This window comes from Gekko japonicus, unplaced genomic scaffold (genome assembly GCF_001447785.1).
Source record: "Gekko japonicus isolate JY-2015 unplaced genomic scaffold, Gekko_japonicus_V1.1 scaffold1611, whole genome shotgun sequence".
In the NCBI taxonomy this organism is placed as follows: Eukaryota; Metazoa; Chordata; class Lepidosauria; order Squamata; family Gekkonidae; genus Gekko; species Gekko japonicus.
Genome location: NW_015175407.1, coordinates 303,124 through 320,418, shown reverse-complemented (window position 1 = coordinate 320,418; position 17,295 = coordinate 303,124). Strand labels below are relative to the sequence as shown.

The 17,295-nt window shown below is 40.6% G+C and overlaps 1 protein-coding gene across 1 annotated transcript in view; it reads left to right on the top strand.

Annotated features, from left to right (window-relative positions):
• Nucleotides 1-17,295, top strand: part of EXT2 (exostosin glycosyltransferase 2) — a 125,451-nt gene that overhangs the window by 10,113 nt on the left and 98,043 nt on the right. The window contains exons 3-5 of the mRNA XM_015425727.1: nucleotides 1,229-1,318; nucleotides 7,917-8,033; nucleotides 12,620-12,815. Of these exons, the coding sequence (XP_015281213.1) occupies nucleotides 1,229-1,318; nucleotides 7,917-8,033; nucleotides 12,620-12,815 (403 nt within the window). The remainder of the gene's footprint in view (nucleotides 1-1,228; nucleotides 1,319-7,916; nucleotides 8,034-12,619; nucleotides 12,816-17,295) is intronic.

The following is a 17,295-nucleotide window of genomic DNA, read 5'->3' as shown; positions in this document are numbered from 1 at the left end:
TTAAAACAGGTGAAACTGTTTGCTTTTCTCTGCATGTGAAGAAAAGCATGCAAGGAAGGTTTTATTGCTGTAATTAACATTGGTGAGTATTGTCAGAATTATCCACTTCTTTTGAAATCAGCAAGTCATGCTGGTGTTGGGGACGGAGAGAACTTAAGATGCTGATGTTCTTGATATGTGCTGCCCAATTCCAGTCCCTATGCCAGTAGAGTATGTGGGCATTCTGCATGATATGTTGTGAGAGGGACTTAACTGCCATCCTAAATTGCTTCAGAATGGCATTAGGATTGTAAACTGGATCTTCCAATAAGTCATTGGCAGGGGGTTTACTTGCCTGGCTTAAAACTGTAGTTTACAGGCTGGCCTAAACTGATCAGGAGATTTTTAGGTCCCTTGGGTTCTTCATACCTCTGAGAACCATTAAAAAAGGTAAAGGTAAAGGTTTCCTTGCTCGAAAGCCAGTCGAATCCGACTCTAGGGTTGTGGTGCTCATCTCCATTTCAAAGCCGAAGAGCCAGCGCTGTCCGAAGACGTTTCTGTGGTCATGTGGCCGGCATGACTAAACACCAAGGTGCACGGAACGCTGTTACCTTCCCACTGAAGTGGTACCTATTTATCTACTTGCAATTTCTTGCTTTCGAACTGCTAGGTTGGCAGGAGCTGAAACTAGAGACGGGAGCTCACTCTGTCATGCGGCACACTCGGGTCTCGAACTGCTGAAATACCGACCTTCCACAGCCTGCAGTTCAACGCCTTAATCACTTGAGCCACCGTAGCTCCTTGAGAACCGTTAACGTTGGTGTAAAAGCTTGCTTTCAGGGCTGTTGGTTTTTACATAGGTTTTTTTAGTTTTATCATGTTTAGATTTATTTTGCTTTGTCATTTTATCCTAAAGGGACAATTTCAAATTTTGTGTTTTTCATTCTTCCTAAAATGCCAATTTGAAAATTGGTGGGTGCATGGGGGGGGGGCAGAAGGTAGCCTCGGCTAGTGTGCAAAAAAACCTGGAGCTGGCCCTGCTAGCAGAGTAATTGCAACCCCACTGAGAGTGATGAAGCTTTTGGCCTGGAGCAGTGACTTTGTATCTGGAGAATTACAGCCAGTTTGAGACTATGGTGGTTTATTTTTCCTTATTGTTTTCAAATGGCTTCAGATGTGTGTTTACCTCTGAAGCTGGGGATTCTAGTATGTGGGTACTCAGGCTTTCCTTCATTTTTTCTCTCCTTAGTTGGGATCGAGGAACAAACCATCTCTTGTTCAACATGTTGCCTGGAGGACCACCTGACTATAATACAGCGCTAGATGTTCCAAGGGATAGGTAGGCAATTCACTCTTTCTGCTTTTGGGGCTTTTCATATGTAGTATGAATGGAAATATAAAGATTTTTTCCTTTCTGATTATTCGTATTTTTCTGGTTTTATGGATTTTTCTCCTAAGTAAGGTTTTATTTTATTAGGATGTGATGAAGGCCTACTAAATAGTAGGACTTTCTCTTGTAGGTTAGATTATTTTTCTAGCTGATGCTAGCAGACAAGAAAACAACATACTTTTGGTGTAGAAGATAGGTATAGAGTTCATAGTCTTTAGTTGTTTAGGGTAAAACTTTGCAGTGTCTGGGTCAAAAAGGATTTTAGCTTTGTATCAGAAAAAAACACCTTTGTTTGGGTATGAAGAATCCTTGGCCAATATTATTCAGGTTAGGTTAAGTAAACATTTTATTATTTATTTATTGCTTTTATATTACACACTACATAGAAACGGGGTGGGTAAACACTAAGACTACAGGTGATAGGACAGCATTACTAAAAGAAAGACTAACAGGAGTTATATATATTGCTGGTAATAAACGCTTATTCGGGTTTCTCATATTAAGTCATATATGAGTAAAGTTTCTTTTCAGTTTATAACAGTAAGTAAAAGCTTAAAATATAAGAATTTGCTCTGAGCAAGTAAGCAAGATAATTATCTCTTCAAGTGCTTATGTCTCAGTTACATTCTCTTCTTGTTTCTTCTTCCCTTCTTTTTATCTTTATCAAAGTCAGTTTTGCCTTTGGGTAATTTGGGTGCAGCTGCTCCCAATTCTGATGAGGAATCTTCTTCAGATGAACTGGTTGTATCCAATTCTGAACTTCTTGAGCCATGCGAGCTGTATTCTCCTTCTTCTTGATGACTCTTTTCTTTTGCTGTTATTTCCTTTGGTAGTCCTTGAACTTTCTCCAAAAATCTTTTTGCTTTATCAACAGAGTCAATCTTTTCTTTTAAATCCTTGTACTTGAATGTTAACCCTTCCGGTAGAAGCCATCTGTAGCTTATTGATTTCTTTTGTAGAAATGTTATTAAATCTTTGTAATATCTTCGCTTCTTTCTGATTTCAAATGGTACATCCTTTAGAACTCTTATTTCCGACTCTTTAATCTTCAAGATGTTTCCATTGGTAGCTTTGAGAACTGCGTCTCTTGTAGACCTTTTTGAGAATCTGACTATAATTTCCCCAGGCAAGTTTCTCTTCTTTATGTATTTGGGGTATGATCTATAGACCACATCCAGATCGCTTTGTAACTCTTCATGTTTCATACCTGTCATTGGGGCTAATGCTTGAGTCAAGATTTCTTTGAGATTCTCACCGCTTTGTTCTGGAACATCTTGAAACCTCAGCACATAGGCTGATTTTTCTGCTTGAAGCCTAAGGATTTGTTCTTTATCAGAAGTTCTTTCTTTTTGTAATCGGTCCACTTTTTGATCAAGTACAGATGTTTTAAAAACAACCTTTTTGACTGCACTACCATCTGTTTTTGGAGTGTTTCAAAATTTTGTTTGAGATTCGTCATTTGGTCCAGTAGGGGTCGCAGTGCTACAGCTAACGTTGCTGAAAAGTCTATACTGGCTTCCGGTTTCGCTCCCCGAGATGGCGTTTTGCTAGCACCTGAAGGAAGCTTCCTCAGTGCCATTTTTTCCTGTCGACTCATTGTTTTCTTTTCCCAGGAAGTTTGTAAAAGTTCTTAAGAGGGATTATCGTTGTTTGCTTTGTGTGGCAATGCACTTGCTCATTCAAATAACGTTTTTCCAGACTCTTTTCCCCATTCCAGTAAGGCTTTAAATTAAAGTTTAGTTTTTGTTGGGGGGGGTATATTGCTCCCTTCCCTATTGCTGGTGTGTGTGTGGGGGGTATGATCTATAGACCACATCCAGATCGCTTTGTAACTCTTCATGTTTCATACCTGTCATTGGGGCTAATGCTTGAGTCAAAATTTCTTTGAGATTCTCACCGCTTTGTTCTGGAACATCTTGAAACCTCAGCACATAGGCTGATTTTTCTGCTTGAAGCCTAAGGATTTGTTCTTTATCAGAAGTTCTTTCTTTTTGTAATCGGTCCACTTTTTGATCAAGTACAGATGTTTTAAAAACAACCTTTTTGACTGGGGGCCCCAGGGGGGAACCGGCACAGCTGGATCCCCTCCTAGCCGCTGTGGAACAGGCTGCACCGTACAGAGCACGCCAGTGCGTGCCTGCTAGGCAAGGAGCCAAAACTGGAAACTCTACATTTTAAGATATTACGTAGGCATACCTTTCTTCATATTTGACCAATGAGTGGACTATTACTCAAATGATGCACTGTCCTTTTGAATGTTATCTTCATGACTATGTCATTTCAAGTATAAAATTTCATGTACTTCCTGATTGTATCTGTCCAAGAGAGATATCCGGAACTGCTGAATCCCTGTGCAATTCCTGTATTTTTGAGTGTTCGAAATACTAGGAGGACACTTAATCCCCTTGTGACATTTTGGAGACATTGCTTCCAATGGAATATGCTTGCTTCATTTGTGTTACTTGCTGTCTACTTTAAAAAAAAGATTGCATGAGTTTTTATATAAGAAACTGTGCAGGGGCTGGGATTGTGTCAGTATAAGAAATGAAAAGCACTGAAGCATGTGTTCCCTTCCATCTTCACTTGCCGGTAGACACAGGCTTAGATCCACACTAGCATTTCTGTTGGGCCAAGTCCTTGAGCCCACAGAATGTGATTTTCCTACCTCCTGTGGCATACTGATAACACTCCCCAAAACCCTATTTCTGGGTGAGGGGGTGTTGCAATCCCACAACTCCACGGCCCTACCTGTCTTGTTTTTCCAGGCTGTAAGCATCCAGTGAGGTTGGGGATTCATTGTGCATATGGGGGTGCTTGAACCTGCTTATAGGGAATCCTAGCCTCCTTCCTTTCTAACTTTTGGATAGCCTACCACAAGTTTTTGGAGAGGAAACAGAAATTTTGGGAAAAATTGAAATATATGCAATACTTGCTATCCTATCAAACCTAAAGTAACGTTACTGCTTTAACAACATAAAATGCATAATTTATAACTTGAGCATATAAAATTACAATATTGGACATATTTATGGAATTTAAAACTTATAAATGCTTTCCTTTCTTAGAAGTAAAATTGCAAATATACCCAATAGTTGAAAGAAAACTGCAAGCTAATGCACCCAATTCTATCTTAGCACATGTATCTTAATTTTTGCTGTCTGGTTAGAGAGAGCTATTTTCCCAATGAAACTTTCAGTTTTCCTCTTAGGCTTTGGTGCAGTTTCTCAATGAAACTTTGTTTTCCTCTTATGCTTTGGTGCAGTTATCTGTGACCAAATGGAGCTACGGCAGAGCTATATAAATATTATTTCTCTGCTAAAAGCATGTGTCACAGTGATTTGAGGAAGAGATGAAAAGGTTAACCATGTCAGGTCAAAAGGACAACAGAAGACATACAAGTATTGAGAAGCAATGAAAGCCCCTCATGAAGATTAAGTATTTCTAGGTGCAGAAATACATCTTAGATTTAAGAGCTGTTTATGTCTACAGCATGCCTCACTTGTCTTTAAAAGCATTTCACTCATTCAAAACGAGAAAATATTTCACAGGAGTTTTTTTCAGTACCCCCCCCCTTTCCAAAAAAAAAAAAGGGCCTCAGGGGGGGAAAAGTACCGATTTTCACATCTCTGGGTATTACAGAAAAGTAAGAAATAAAAGGCAAAAGGGATTCTGGCTAAACTACACCAGTAACTGAGCTACCTTGGCATTACTGTCAGAGAAATGGACCCAAGCCCACAGGAACACTGAAACAAATGCTGATTTCTGCATTACTGCAGACTTCATCTCTGTTCCTTCCTGTCTCTGTTGGACTTGGTGCACTTCCACTGACCCAGCTGAACATTTAACCCCTGACTTCCCAGCTGGGAAGGATTCTGTGGGACCAGTCCTGTATGGGAAGGGGACTGTTTTACCCATTTCCCACTAAGCTGCCTTTGACCAATCATATCTTGTCTTACAGTGTTGGATTTTAGGGCTTCTTTTTGTCCCGCCGCGGGTTCCTCCGCGGCCTTACTGGCGCTACTCGCGCCGAGCTCTATGCAAATCCCAGGGAAGAACGGTGGTCTCATAAGCACTCGAGACCCCAAACCCCTCCCGCAACGCCCACAACGGGGCTGGAGGAATCCGGAAGAGAAGGGATTGGGGGAACGGACTGGCACGGACCGCGTTCAAATGCTGACCGATATTCTGTGACCAGCATGTATGTATGCATGAATAGCAATAATTTCAGGTGACTGAATGGTACATGATCTAGTTGTTCAAAGCAGAATGATAAGCCATTTATAACAAAAAAGGGGAACTGACTAAAATATGCAAGGAGGATTATACTTGCCCACATGTTAAAAATGAACGACTATGTCTTAAAGCAACAGTTATCTGTGACCAAGTGGAGCTACGACAGAGCTATATAAATATTATTTCTCTGCTGCTATTACTTAAACCACCTGATTTGTACAGCGGGACTTAGGCTTGATGTCCACAGCATAAAGGAACAGATGAGATCTGAACAAGAAAACTGATGGACAATTTGTCTAGAACAAAGAGGGGACATCGGCTGAAAACCAGAGAGGAAGAGCAAACCAAGGGGGAGCTGACCATTTAAAGACTGGCTTACACTTGGAAAGCAAAGAGTTAACTTCTTGGTTATTGCATTGCAAAGTGAAAATCCACACTAAGGTATTTAACTGGGTGTTGGTTCCCTGTGGATTTTGTTAGGGAGATGCACACCTGTTTTCCTGAGGCTAATGAAGTGTTTTTACATTGCTTACCAGATCCAATTAAAACAATCTGGTGACTATTTTCTAATTAGGGGTGGGGGAGTAAGGTGTAAAAGTGCAGAAGATGCAACACATGAGCCAATTTCACTTTTGTGCCCTTTTCTTGTTCCACACCTCTGAGTTAATTTGACTGAGATTTAGAACATGAGGCTTGATTTGATTTGATTTATTAAATTTCTACCCCGCCCTTCCAGCCAAGGATCACAGCAGCATTCTAAAAGCTGGCAGCAGCATAGAAAATGAATGGGAGAGAGTGCGCAGTCACCACTTTGGGTTTTAGGTCTTAAAACTCAACACTTCTATCATCCAGTGCCTTAGCAGCTTCTCTTGCTATTAAAGCAATAGTTATCCTGGTCCAGTGCATTTGTTTTGTTTCTCCTTTTCTCCTTTGCTTGCAGCACCTTTCATGTGAAATTCTTAAAGCATTGTGCAGCCTTCACATCATATGCATTGTGCCTCCATTTCAGAGTTCAACAGTTAGATTTCCCAAGTTTCTATGCTCAGAATAAATCATGCAAACAACACTTATGTAAGCTTGCCTATTCTGATGGGAACCAAATGTGTTTCTTCCCCTAATATGAATATTTTTTTGGCTGTGGAGGAAATATATGGATGAGGGAGAGGTACATAAGTATGGGCACTTGACTTTGGGCCATGAGGAAGGGGAAAAGTAAGCAAATGAGGCACTAAATCTTGAGACATTAAATCTTCTTATTACTGAAACTCTTTTTCTAACATAGTTGGAAGTTTTATTGTCTTAGCTATGAAAGCTAGGGGATTGATTCTTTATTAAAAGCTCATCTTTTAATGCATGTTTTTAGAAATCTCAGATAAGAACATAAGAAGAGCCCTGCTGAATCAGACCCAGTGGTCCATCTAGTACAGCATCCTGTCTCACACAGTGGCCAACCAGTTCCTCTGGAGGTCAGACTACAGGGCATAAAGACTGAGGCCTTCCCTTGATGTTACCTCCTGGCACTCATTCACGGGTCGACTGCCACTGAACGTGGAGGTTCTCTTTAGTCACCATGGCTGGTAGCCACTAATCCTTTGACCATCCTCTGGCAGTGAATTCCACATTTTAATTGCTCCCTGTGTTAAGAAGTATTTCCTCTTATCCTTCCTGAATCTACTGCCCATCAGCTTTATTGAATACCTTCAGGTTCTAGTATTTTGGGAGAGGGAGAATAATTTCTCTTTGTCATCTCTCTCCAGACTGTGCGTAATTTTATAAACCTTGTCATCTCCCCCCCTTAGTCTCTTTTCTAGATGGAAAAGTCTCAAGACACCTCATAGGAAAGGTGCTCCAACCCCCTAATCACCTTGGTTGCCCTCTGTACTTTTTCCACCTCTGCAATGTCCTTTTGAAGATATGGTGACCAGAACTGCATACAAACAGTATTCTAGTTTGCCAAGTACCTTTGGGATACATCTGATAAAGTATTGCAGGACCCACTGCAATAACTGGACCTCTCTACCTGAGGTCTCCCTGAACCTGCTATCTGTACCCTTCTTTCAGTCTGGATGTACATACTGGCTTGATGATGATATTGTGCTCTGTCAGATATATCTTTCCTTTCCCCAAGGGTGGAGTGAAGTTCCCAAGGCTTGCTCCCCTCTCGTACTGGCTTTCAGAATGTTTGTACAAATAAATTGTCTTCATATCAACATACGCATAATTCTCTGCAGACAAAACTTCTCATTATCTGAATGTTTTGAATTAACTGACATTTGGAGAAAAGTGATCATAACTGATTTTTGTTTGTTCTTAGAGCTCTGTTGGCTGGTGGAGGTTTTTCTACATGGACCTATCGACAAGGATATGATGTCAGCATTCCTGTTTTCAGTCCATTGTCTTCAGAGGTGCAGTTGCCAAATAAAGGTCCAGGGTAAGCTGAGGGTGAAAGAATATGGGACTGCATATCTGCATTTTTGAGGGGCTGTGATTGAACAGGGTGGTGACAGGCTTGCTTAGCTTGCAGAAGGTCCCAGGTTCAGTCTTTGTTATCTTCAGTAAAAGTATCTCTGGTAGTGGTTGCTGGGAAAGTTCTTGGAAAGTCACTCCCAGAGTAAACAGTATTGAACTAGATGGACCAATGAGTGTGATTCAGTACAAGGATATAGTGCCGTAGAACAGTGAAACTTACATGGTAACATTTTCACTGATAATAGTGTTCTTGTAATTGTTGAGAAGTGGATGAAGTGGATGTGACTTCATCTTAAAACATTATTTGTTAACTTCACATGCTATCCTGTAGTTGTGGTAGAAAATCCAAGTATTTACTAAATTTATAAAACAAGTTTCTGTCTGCTGTTCTTCCTGTGCAATAAAACTATGCCTGTATGCCTCTGCTTTCAATTGGCTTCAGCTAGTAGATGTTAATCCTTACTGCTGTAGAAAAAGGCAGAACATAAAATGTTGGTTCTCCTACAGCCAGCTGATTGAACAGGATTCCTATGCCTGACCTGTGTCTGGGTTTTATAATAGTTCATTCCAAAGCAAAGCATCCTTACCTACAATGAGAGGGGACGGAAACACAATAAAATATTAGGACACATTCCTTGACTTACTTGCTGACAAGCTGGATTCCTTTTCACCATTTCACTGTGGTGCTCCTTCCTTACTCTGTCTTATGGACTCTCACCTCTGTTGCTGATTTCCCCTTCTCCCATAGCAGTGAGCAGTTCTGCCTTAGCCATGTTCCCCTCTGACCTTTTTTTCACTTCAGGAAAGAAAGAAAATGGATTGATTATGATATACTGATAGGGTAGGCATTTCACTGATCGCTAGTGAACTGGGTCCTGTCCACTGCAGCACTGCTACTTCATTATGTAGCTGCATAGATGTCTGTTCTAGTAAAGGCTAATGTGTACATTCAGTTGAGGGGGGTTGCTTTCTAGTTAGGGCCAACTGAGCACAACTCCATAGGGAGACCTGCTTTATGGGAGCCAAGTGGATAGAGAAAAGGAGGAATGCTACAGTTGTCTCTTGAATCCACAAATACTGTGTGTTTCTAGTTCTGCCTTGTTTCTTAGTTCTCTGCAGTAACTAGTCTTTCTTTCCAGTTGGATCTAAATGTTCAATGCCTGAGTGGTGCAAGTCTTCACATGTATATTAAGGAGCACCTCTGTAGAGCTTATTACAGGTTGACCAACTATAAATCCTCTTGATGTGTGTATTTCTCAGTTATTTAAGGCAAATTTAGAACAGATGTATGTGCAAACTTTCAGGAGTGCTGGCTTGGATCCAGTGGTAATTTCTGCTGACAGAAGGGATCCAACCCAGGCCTTGTTATATTTATGTTTTTATACTGCTATGGATTAATGTGACCTATTTGAAGATGTTGATGATACTTACCTTATATGCATGAGTTTTGCATAGACGTATCACAGATTTGTCTTCATGGATTTCATTGGTTTTTGACCCTATTGCTTACCTACTTTAAAAAAAAATGATGTCCTTGTGTGGATTTGCCAACTGATGGCATGTTTTTAGATGTAATGAAATAGACTAATGCATGAAAGCTCATTCTACAACTCTGTTAGTCTTTTAATTGCGAATAAAACATGTTTTCCTGAAACAGACAAACACAACTACCCCGCTGTAATTTCATACTGCTGTTAACAGCAATCCAGTGTTAGAATGGTTTTTGAGTTGGTTTAATAAACAGCAAGCTGTTGATGATATACCATAGTAGTAGAGTGCCATCTACTGGCTTGCTTTTGTTATTTGAAAAACTCTTTTGTTTGCTTATTTAAGCCAATCTATTGCCAAAATCTCAGGACAGGTTATATTAAGGATTGTCTACTCTGAAGTCTGTGTTGTGAATGGGACAAATAATATTAAAATTCTGTTTGGCTTGTGTTCTTTTAAGTATTCATCTTTGTGTTCGAAGTTGATCACATCTTTTAGTCATGGACAGTGGTGAATTGTGTGTGTTTTTAAAAAAATCAGTGGCTTCAATTATGTGCCACATTGGCATTTCTGGCATTTATCTGCCCCTGTGTTGATGTGTGGTATAGCTCTTACGCCTTTTGGAAAGCCAAGATGAGATCTTAATTTCCGTTTTATTAGCTTTACGCAGTTATAGAATCAGTGATACCAGTAACAGATATGCAAGGAAAACTTCTAAAAAGAAGTCCTTAAAAATATAAATCTCCATGTATATCTTGTACCTGGTTCATTCCTTCGTGGGCTTTACTCTAGAGGGGCCTCCAAGCTCAGAGTGGGGCACTTCAGTGATGGGTGTTGCTGCTGCTGGGAGGGGAGAACTAAAAGCCCCCATATGTGAGCAAAAACCACACAAAGAGCTTTGAATCTCAGCCTTTTTTTGATGCTGTTAGGATGCCACACTATGCATAAGAAGATGAGAGAGGATAGTGATGGTGATTATTAATATAATGATGTGCTGGATCCAAAGAGTGCTTTTCTGTTGGCAAAAGTTGTGGCCCATGATTTTCCCTTTCTCCCCATCTGAGGTGCCAGCCTCCTGCTCTGTGTCCCGTGCAGTTCCTGAGGGTTTGCAGTGGGACGGGAAGGCAAGAAAGCTTTACTCTGTTCATTGTTCACTTTATATGTAGAATATATTTCAGGTTATTTTTAATGAAATTATTGGGAATGATATTCTTTAAAGCTGTAGGTGTGCTCTTGATTGTACCTCCCACACATTGGAAGACATGGATAGTATAAAGGTTATCTAGCTCAACTCCTTATGTGAAGGACCCAAAGTGTAGTGTTAGAGCACATGCTTTTCATGCAGGTTCAGCCTTGCACAGCTCCAGAGGTAGTAGGTCTGGGAAAGATGTCTGCTTGGGACCTTGTAGAACCATATCCACTCCGAGTAGAGACTACTGGGCACAGTGAACCAGCTGTCTGACTTGGTGTAAGTCGATTTCATACACTGAAGAGCTGGACTATCCACCCGCAGACCTTCCTGACCAATGTTCCCTCTAAACTGTGGAGTCTTGTGAGCAAAAATTCTTCTTTGTGAGCTACTGTCATTAAAGTTGTGAGCGAGCGATTTGGTTACCGCATAGATTAGTTTGCTCTGGAACCACCCTTCCTGAGCGAAGACAAAAATGTGTGAGCCAGAGGCTAAAAAACTGTGAGCTAGCTCACACGAACTCAGCTTAGAGGGAACACTGTTCCTGACCCTAAATAAGGTGAGCAGCTGAACTCTGTAAGACAACCATGTAACTTCAGAATACTGCTGTGTAACTTAAGCGGCGGCATTGCTTTTGAAGCTTTGAAAACCTCACTGAAATCAGAGGCTGAATTTTCCTTTTGTATGCTATTCACATACATCATGTAACATCCTTGTCACCAATCTTTGCTTGTGCTTTGGTACAGTTTGCTTTTTTGTGTACTGGAAGCAACATTGTGTTGCATAGGAATGTAGGATTTGGGGGAGTTGACTGCGTATCTGCTATATTAGTCCAGCGTTGTCCATCAAAAAGGAACACAACTTATGCTATCAAAAAGGAACACAACTTATCCCAGTGAGGCAATCATGTAGGAGTTTAGCTTATGAAAAAAGAAGTCCTTTTCAGTAAGATGCAAGGATTATTTGTAAAATGTGTGCCATTCCAGTGCTTTCCAGTCCCAATTTTAAAGACTGTCTTTTCAATATTTATTGGGAAGTGTACCATTTATTTTAGTGGCACTTACTTCAGATAAGGAGGCATAATGTTGCAGCCGCGTTTGCACTTACTTGGAAGCAAATCCCACTGAATTCAATGGAACTGACTCCTGGCTACACATGTGAAGTATCAGGCTTGTCTTACCTATACCTATTTAGGTTTCAAACACATTAATCTCTGGGGTAGACACCGTGCAGACTGCTATGTTTCTCATTTACCTGCTAGTAAGTACTGCGGTGGCTCAAGTGGTTAAGATGCTGAACTGCAGGCTATGGAAGGTCGATAGTTCAGCAGTTCGAGACCCGGGTGCAGCATCACGGAGTGAGCTCCCGTCTCTAGTTCCAGCTCCTGCCAACCTAGTAGTTCGAAAGCAAGAAATTGCAAGTAGATAAATAGGTACCACTTTGGTGGGAAAGTAACAGCATTCCGTGCGCCTTGGTGTTTAGTCATGCCGGCCACATGACCACGGAAACGTCTTCGGTCAGCGCTGGCTCTTCGGCTTTGAAACGGAGATGAGCACTGCAACCCTAGAGTCGGATTCGACTGGCTTTTGAGCAAGGGAACCTTTACCTTTACCTTTTTAAGTATGCTAGTTGATCACACAGCTTATTTCTGAATTCCTGCAGGGGTCTTGTACTGTGTATGATACATAATTGTTTCCACTATCATCAATTGCTAACATCCCAAAATGTTGAGGGATGGGAAAAAATGCGTAGCACTGCACTTGTGAGCTTAGCAAACACTAGTTCTGCGGTAGCCTAAAGTGGAACCACTTTAATGTTATTTAATGAGGACTTAGTTGGATGTGTCCATTTATCACTATGGTACTTTTCAGTCCTCGCAGGTACTTCCTTCTGTCCTCTCAAATGGCTCTTCATCCTGAATATCATTCTGAATTGGAGGCTCTTCAATCTGAGAATATGGAATCTGTGTTGATCCTGGATAAATGTACCAATCTCTCAGAGGGCATCCCTTTTATTCATAAACGATGCTACAAGAATCAGGTTTTTGATTATCCTCATGTACTTCAGGTAAGTTGTCTAGTTCGTGTGTCCACACAGGAAAAAGTCCAATGTATATGTTATACATTATACCATAAATTGTATTCTACAGTTTGTAAATGCTGTAATTTGAGAACTATATTTGCTATCAATTCCAGGATTGTCTTTGGTGCGGTGCCATGCATTACCACCTAACTTGCAAAGCAAATATATATCATCTCATGTTTGAAATATATGTGTTTCTGGAAGGCAGAATCCACCCTTCCTGCAAAAAATAAAAAATAACTCAGGATGACACTGAGGAAGTTACCTTACTGCACTTTCACACCAACCCAGTTGGGTAGAATCCATGGGAGAAACATGGCTTTACAAAAGCAGTCTTCATGATAGAGTGAGAATCTAAACCTGAGTTTCCCACATACAAGGCAACAGTAGTGACTGCTGTGTTACTCTGACTTTCATGACTCAAGGCTAATGGCTACACAGATTGGCTGACTGTCTGAAACATTCTCAAAGGATGCTCTCAGTGTCTCCCACTGTCATCATTATAGTGTTTGATCTGTAAAGGGCAAGAGTTTCATATAGCTTCTCTCCTGAACTTGATCTTCAGCCTTATGTGCTTTCCAGGTGGGGAGCTGGTTGGGTTTTTAGCAAGCAGGTGATGGGTTAGCTGGTTTCAGGTGAACAAAACTAGCAGGAAGTCAGATAGCCTAGGGGAGTAACTTGTGCTAGGTATGGTTTGATGAAAGACTATGCAGGAATCAGGACCAGGAGCTTGCGCTAAGGTGAGGAAGGAAGTGCTAGGCACAACAGATTAGTCCTAGTGGGAACTTGTAATAAAAGGCAAAAGCTTTATCTTTAAAATAAAGGATACTTATTGAAGTTTTAGCCTCACTAAGTACACTTGCATAGTTCTAGTCACCAGTTTGGATCCACCAAAACATTTCTAAATGTGCTTAGAGCCCTTGTGCAAGCAAATGTTTTGAAAAAACTCTCATTGTTAGGCCCGTAAGGTAAGTTAAACAGAGTGTTTCCCAAAGTGTTTTTCCATTTGTGCAAGACATGCAAGGAACTTCTGTTCTTTATAAGATATAGGGTAGAAAGTGCTAGGTTTTATGGTATCTGTTTATGCTTCTGCACATTGCTGGATTTACGTCACTGTTTTTGTCTTTTCTGATTGATTGGATCTGGGCGTTTTTTATGTACTCCTATTCTGAAGGTTCAGAATCAGTAATAGTCATTTTATATGAAACGGGTTTCAGAGGTTAGCCATGCTGGTCTGCAATAGAGTAGCTAGGTTCAAGTCCAATGGCACCTGAGAGACCAACAAGATTTTCAGAGTATAAGTTTTCAAGAGTCAGTGCTCTCTTCATCAGATACCATCTGCCAAAGGGAGCATTGTCTCTTGAAAGCTTATACCTTGAAAATCTTGTTGGTCTTTCAGGTGCTACTGGACTTGAATCTATATGATATGGAAGAACTCAGAGTTAAGAAACAGAGATGGATCTGAAGTAAGGGCATAGTTTTAGAATATTAGTTTTAAAAATTATATGTATGCCAACTAGTTCTTTTTAAATACAGCCTTGGGAGAGAGGTGTAGGTGATTTTCAGCTGCAGGCAAAGTACTTGTTTTTATCCGCCTCTTCATCTCTTCCATAGAATTAATTTTTAGGCTGCCCTAAGGCAGTTCAGACTTACATAACCAGAGCAATAAACCCAGGAGCATCACTTACATCCAAACTGTACACTTTATCTACCTATATTAAACAGTATGTTCTGCATTAACGTTCCCACTGATTGTAGAAATCTGTGGCATTCAACCTGGTTTTCAGACAGTTTACACTGTAACTGGTTTTGTTGGAAATAAGGTTTGTCCATTCAAATGTTTTGTCCACCCCCCCCTTCACTAATGGCACTGCTTTCTCAAATATCTGGAGAATCAGAGACTGCTGTAATTCATAGTTTACTGGAATTAGCTCTGTGCATCTTTTTATGTGCAAATATCACCATACATTGTTGGGTTTTTTAAAATTTGTTGCTCTCTTTCTTGTTCTGTTCCTGTATTTATTCCTGCGGAAGATTTCTGAATATGGGCATGGTGCTTACTGGTTGTACAAATGTGAATGGACAGTTTACCTTTGAAGAACATATAGTTCCATTTGCTGGAAAGGCAAGACAAATGAAGTTGTTAAGCTAGATTCATGCCTGTATATCTTGGAAGATGATGATGATAATTGATCAACTTCAGAGATCTTTCCTTCAGGCAGCTGAATATTAAACCTGTCTCTTGCTGTTCTCCAAGGCACAAAGCAGAGGTGCAATATGGATCAATATGAATAGAAAATAGTATTTGTAATTGCTACTCTCCATCTCTGGCTTTCTGCCAACAGTCTCTGAAATTCTACAAAGGAGGGTAAAGCAGCATAACTGTGAAGAAACATGCTATTATGCAAATATCCAATTTGTTTTACAAGAAAGATGCTTAAAATTCTATGCTGAGGAGTGAAGGGAAGGGCTCTTCTAAGTCCAAATGTTCTGCCAGGTGATCCCTTTTTCCTTTTTGTTTCATTGTCTTGTGCAGACTGAATTGTCCGAGAATAGCAAGTGAAGATTAAAACAACAACAACAACAAAACTTAGAAGAGAGTTGTTACGTGCAGAGATAGTTGAAATAATTTCCCTCACAAAACCCTATTTTCCTTTTTGGGATGTCTGGCTGATAATGGTGATGATATGAGTAGAAGTATTTATAGTAACTTTTGTCTAGACAGGAAAGATGGTTGGGCAGATGAGCATATGCATCCACATCTGGGCTACTTTACTTTTCCTAAATCCCTCTTTCCTTCCTTACCCCTAGGAAAACTATCTGGATTTTCCACCTGCTACTAAATCTGTCAGGGAATGTTCATGGGTTTTTTAATTTATTTATTTTGCTGTTTCAGTTCAGACCACATTGTGGAGGGATGCAGTGCTCATTCTATCCTATAGGGTACTCTCTCCATAGAGGCTGGGCAAGTTGCACCAGGGGATGCTATTCGACTGGGGGGAAATCTGCCCTGTTCCTCATACTGGGCTTGTACATGTTCGGGACAAAGGGAAGGATTTTGAACCTGTCTCCGTAGTACCATTCACTGTCTTTTCCTTACTATTTCTCATAGGAGTGGCTGGTGCCTATTCATTTCTGTAGAAGAAATTAATCTGTAGAATGATCCACACTAGAGGCTAGCTGGGGATCAAACCATAGACAACTTTTAGGTAACACAAGGGCATGCAATTATACACACCCCCATATGTCATGTTACAGTTGATTTGGGACTGTGAATGGTACAAGAGGCTCCTGGTTTGTTTTAGTGCCTTGGCCCCTGATAAAATGAGTTGATTCCATACAAAAGTCATTTGCCATTAAAGAAAACAAAGAGCTTCCCTAAAGGAGATGCTTGTTTGAGGTATTAGCAGGCAGCAAGGTGCTTGACAAGTCTCAGTTCCCTTGTTCCTGTTTTCAAGAGGTTTCTTACAATCTCTTGAGTTTTCACAATAAGCTTCAGAACCAGCCTGTTAGCTTCTGGTTCTTCCTTACTACAGACTTCTAATGGAATGTGTCTGAACAGTCCACTCTGCTCGATCCAGTTAGCCCCTGTGTAGTCAGCACAACTAAACAGCATTTTATGTAGTTATCACTTTTCCAGATTCTTAAGAACAGACTCCATCTGTAGGGGCTGAGACTTTGAAGGGGAAGATCAGCTATAATATCTTTTTAAGGTGTGGTGACCAGAACTGTACACAATATTCAAAATGAGGCCACACCATAGATTTATACAGGGGCATTATAATACTAGCTGATTTTTTTTCAACCCCCTTTCCTAATAATCCCCAGACTAGCATTTGCCTTTTTTATTGCAGTCGCACATTGAGTCAACATTTTCAGTGAGTTATCTACCATGACTCCAAGATCTGGTCAGTTACTGTCAGTTTAGACCCCATCAATGTATAGTTATAGTTAGGATTTTTTGCTCCAATGTGCATTACTTTGCATTTGCTCACGTTGAACCTTATTTGCCAAGTTGACGCCCACTCACCCAGCCTTGACAGATCCCTCTGGAGCATCTCATAGTCCTCCCTGGTTCTCACCACCCTGTACAACTTAGTATCATCTGCAAATTTAGCCACTTTACTGCTTAATCCCAGATCATTAATGACCTTGTACCAAGCCCTGTGGTACCCCACCACTTACCACCTTTCACTGTGAAAACTGTCAATTTATACTCACTCTCTGTGTCCTGGTAAGTAACCAGTTTTTAATCCATGAGAGGACTTGTCCTCTTATCCCAAGACTGCTTAGTTTACTTAGGAACCTTTGATGAGGAATTTTATCAAAAGCTTTCTGGACGTACAGGTAAACAACATCTACTGGGTCCCCCTTGTCTATGTGTTTGTTCACCCCCTCAAAGAAGACTAAAAGGTTAGTGAGACAAGATCTTCCCTTACAGAATGTATGCTAATTCTTCCTCAAT